General features: G+C 34.1%; 1 protein-coding gene across 3 annotated transcripts in view; it reads right to left on the reverse strand.

The window, feature by feature from the left end:
* The window catches only part of LOC106880719 (uncharacterized), a 49,805-nt gene extending 46,129 nt beyond the window's left edge, over positions 1-3,676 (reverse strand). For all 3 annotated transcript variants that reach the window (XM_052969932.1, XM_052969931.1, XM_052969933.1), the window contains exon 1: positions 2,606-3,676. In XM_052969932.1, the coding sequence (XP_052825892.1) occupies positions 2,606-3,562 (957 nt within the window). In that variant the 5' untranslated portion in view covers positions 3,563-3,676. The remainder of the gene's footprint in view (positions 1-2,605) is intronic.
* Between the last annotated feature and the right edge of the window lie 1,131 nt (positions 3,677-4,807).

Genomic DNA, 4,807 nt, shown 5'->3' on the forward strand with positions numbered 1-4,807 from the left:
TATATATATATATATATATTTAAGATTACTATTCTTCCGGTCACAAAATCCCACCAGCAAAACTGGCACGAGCAAGGATTAGAAATGCTAATCCAAGCAGCCCTTGCCGATTTGGCAGAAATTCCCGACTCTATTCTAATTGGAGAAGGCAACATTTTAAGGGACAATGTGAAGGTCGAATGATCTTACTCATATCGCCTTCTCCACATAAATTCACAATGATAAGAGTCAACCATGGAACGGTGGAATTCTTTCTGTTATGAAAACAATTATAGAACGCGTTGTAGATACACTCCTTGTGCGCATGCACAACATCTTGGTTATTATGCAAACACATATGGAATACCTGTTGCTTCTTCATAGGTTTACACATCGAATCCATCATGTGTTTTGCTTCTTTTCGGAGTTAAAGGCATAGGAATTTGAGCCATAGATTATCCATCTTTTAATTATATGTCAGGGAGAATTTATTGTACTACTTGACAAGAGCAAAATAATTATCAGCTTCCATCATTCGGAAACCTGAGATGAATAACTTTTCTCTTCATCCTCTCCTGCATTGTTTCACGTGGCAATGAAATATTTTAAAATAGTCTACAGAGTTACATATTATTCCTTCAACTAAGATAGATTGAAACATTGTCTCAATATCTGCAGAAGACGAAATTATGTCTCAACATTAAATAAGCTGTCTGTTCATTTAGTGTAGAGGAAATGATTGTTTTCACACTGCTGCTATATATTCTAAAGTTCTTCCAAATTATTCATTTGAGTATTGTGATATTCTTTCTATTAATTCTTTACTGATCTTCATTTTTTTCTTCTAACTCATTTTGCTTTAATATTATATTTCATTTGTTTTGTCATTTTACTGTTTTGTATATTAACGTGTGGTAGACATTTCGGATGTGAAAATAAAATATGCGTAAAATAAATGCTTAAGGATTACTCTTTCTTTTACTCTTTTACTTTGTTTCAGTCATTTGACTGTGGCCATGCTGGAGCACCACCTTTAGTCGAGCAAATCGACCCCAGGACTTATTCTTTGTAAGCCTAGTACTTATTCTATCGGTCTCTTTTGCCGAACCGCTAAGTTACGGGGACGTAAACACACCAGCATCGGTTGTCAAGCGATGTTGGGGACAAACAAAGACACACAAACACACATATATACATACATATATACGACGGGCTTCTTTCAGTTTCCGTCTAACAAATCCACTCACAAGGCTTTGGTCGGCCCGAGGCTATAGTAGAAGACACTTGCCCAAGGTGCCACGCAGTGGGACTGAACCCGGAACCATGTGGTTCCCTCTTTCTACAGTTTATCTAATGCCGTCATAAGCAGCTTCCTCTTGGGAAATTACAGTTTGTTTTACAAGTGTTCCAAAGATATTTTTTTCTGGTAATACATAAATTAAAACGTGTTTTGAAGGGAAAACGAGTGCAATAAAGATGATGTTGACGATGATAAGGATAATGAAAGTAACAAGAATAATGAGCTAAAAGTAGGAAATATATTGTTGCGTCTTGGGAAAGTCTAATATTATTATAATATAATAATAACAAGAGCACTCAGAGAGCGCAAATCTCCGCTAAAGCAACACCAACGTCTTCTCAACGATTAGCCGGAGATGATTTTTAAAATGAGAATATCTGAAATAAACTCGACTGCTCTCACAAACGAGAGTACCAATAATGAACCCTACCGCTCTCAAAAATTAAAAAAAAAAACAACAACAGGAAAAATAATCCAGAATCCTTGTCCGTTACAAGATCGATCCCAAAATCTAATCAGTTCGTGCCAGTCACGAGGCCAAATATCTATGAAAATTTCATCCGAATCCATTCAACGGTTCTTGAAAAATGTTGTCCAAGGACAAACAAACAAAAGCAAACAAACGTGACTGAAATTAATACCTCCGCCTTCGCTAAGGCGGAGGCAATATTAATAGAATATTGTTATATTTATACTAATGAAGCGACAAGGAAAAACTAAATACATCAATAATGAAAACAATCAGAAATAAAAATAAATACTTGACAATTATAAGATTGGTGCCAATAATAATAATGGTAATTGTTATCACACAAAATTGAATTTTTGACAGAATTAGTAATATTTTCTGTTATTTCTATTAGATTTGATGTCTTCATTTTTATCTTTTTTTAATGCTACAATTGATATACTCGATTTATAATAAAAATTCCACTGTACATCACAACCCGTTCTCCATTTCTGTACGCTGTAAGTTGTCATCACCACACAAGTTAAGCAAACGTGGCCGGTTCAGAAATTGTGAAATAGAGAGTAAGAAAAAGAGGGAGGGTGAAAATGGAAGTCAACGAGAAGGACAAGTGTTGAACTCAGGCATTAGTGGTACTCTATTGAATTTGTGTGGATGAGAGGCAAGGCTAATCTCCACATGACATGAACAAAGAGCGAAGAGAACCGGAACAAACGACAAAAGATCATTCTGTGTAGCTGACACGTTAAAAAGTCGATCGTTTAAACACCTATAATGGTGTTATTTCTAACATAGCAATACAAATATAAGGCAAATTGGACAGCTTAGAGTTATGTAATAAAATTTATACTACATACCGATCTGTTTAATTGAATTCCGCACCAAAGCATTGCAGTCCACGATGACAGACATCCTGTAACCACCACAGCTACATAAATGTTTATAAACATGTTAGTTTTGAAAGAATCATTTATTATTCCATACGTAGCAATACAGCAGCTGATGACACTACCGAACACGAGAAATCCTGAAATAAACTGCAGGGAATCATTTACTAATCTCACTATTAAACACAGAGCATCATGGGTGTTACATATGTCTGTAATCTCTCCATGATTCGTAATAATATCCGACTTAGCTGATTGCTTTTCAGTTACATAAATCTGTGCTTCATTCGCCACTTTGTTAAAATGACATATAAGAGTAACTGCGATTAGAAGATATATATACACATCAGTTAATATGGATAAAGCTGATACAGAATTAAATACAATCTGCATTACTAAAAATGGGATGATGTAAGTGTAAGTATTTGGAACAGGATATTCGTAAAAGATCAACAAATCATAACTCAACAGCGGTATAATGAAATCCAGAGTTATACTTCCAATAATAATTAGACATATTAATATATATACTGACTTATATATTATAGGGTTGTTGTACCAGATTCCATCTTCATCCTCAGTTTTAAGTTTAGCAAACTTTTCAATTAGCTCCTTGTCTCTAGATTTTCTGAACAGTTTTATAAATGGAGAGAGAGAAAGGAATATACGAAAAAATATTATGTAAATATATAAAAACATTTTATCGTTTTCGATCGTTTTCAGTTGTATTAAGGAAACAATGTGACGAATAGGGTTTAGAATCAGATATATGTAAAACAGTGCACAGAAAACTTGTAGAAATATTGCTTTAAGTTTGTTTGATTTCATCAACGATATATCGATTATTGATTTGCTAAAACTATTAATTTTTCGATAAATTTCGAGAGTTTTCAAGAACTGAGTTTCATTTGTGTTCACGGTTTCCATAATTTCGTCTTTTTCACAACTGGTTGATTCTCTTCAAAAATATACACAGACCATGCAAGATTTCTTTCTCTCCGAGAGTGCAAGTGCTTGGTTATTTAAACTTGTGTGATACGCAATTACTTGTCGGACGAAGTCGTAACAGACACGTCGCACATATATTAGTGACATAAGAATGGACCAATAGCAGCTTATACAAAATGCGGCAAGTAATTTTTCTTCATTATCTTTGTGGGTATATACATGTATTCATGTATGTATATCTACCATTGTATTTCTCGACGCATCAAATCAGGTTTAATCAGGTTCTTAATGGATAATGTATTTACAATAACAGCGATGCGTTAACATCTATCAAATGATCTTACTTTAGTCATTCATTGGAAATTTGTGTGTGTTTGTCATTTTATCCCAATTATTGGTTATACAGCAGTACGATGGTTAACTTCCTCTATCCACATACTTAACTTCCTACATACATACATAATACATACATACATGCACAAACCATACACACACTCACAAAGACAAGCACAGAGGCACACACACTCACGCACACACGCACACACATTTACTACATATGTGGAAAATCGGTGTTGTTTGTTTGTAGCGTTGTTAGCTAACTCCTCCTATATCGTTTAATTGATTTTGATGAAACTTGACACGTGAGTAGAACACATGTCTGAAAACCTCGTGACATACTTAGATTGTTGAAAACAATCCATAATAGGGCCCCTGGAAGGGACCTTTATATCTACTTCATATAACTAATTTTTTTAAATACCCAAGGGAAATAACCCATAGCATCTGCACAATAATCTTTTTAAAGAATCAAGGGAAATAATCCAATTCATTGTTTATGTTCGATTACTTTGAATATTGATTTTTTGTGTATCCAGTTTCTAATTTTTGCAGACAATATCACTTTATTTGGGCTCCTCCAATGGATCCATCTATCTACTACATATTACTAATATTTTATTTAAACAACCCAAGGGAAATAACCCATACGACCTGCAGTTTTTAGTGAAACGATCAATATTTGATTCTCACGATCAGCCGACCTGATTCTGCATTTCACTACTCACAGTTTTGAACTGCTAAACATTATTATTATCGCACTTCCTTCATTTGAACCTTAAACCTTAAAGACTTCATTCATACATTTCTATACATACATACTTTTTTGAATGCCCATTCTGAATTTGTACAGTTACACTTTTTTCCATGACAGTAGATAAATTTTGT

The sequence above is a fragment of the Octopus bimaculoides genome, chromosome 8 (assembly GCF_001194135.2).
Source record: "Octopus bimaculoides isolate UCB-OBI-ISO-001 chromosome 8, ASM119413v2, whole genome shotgun sequence".
Lineage (NCBI taxonomy): Eukaryota > Metazoa > Mollusca > Cephalopoda > Octopoda > Octopodidae > Octopus > Octopus bimaculoides.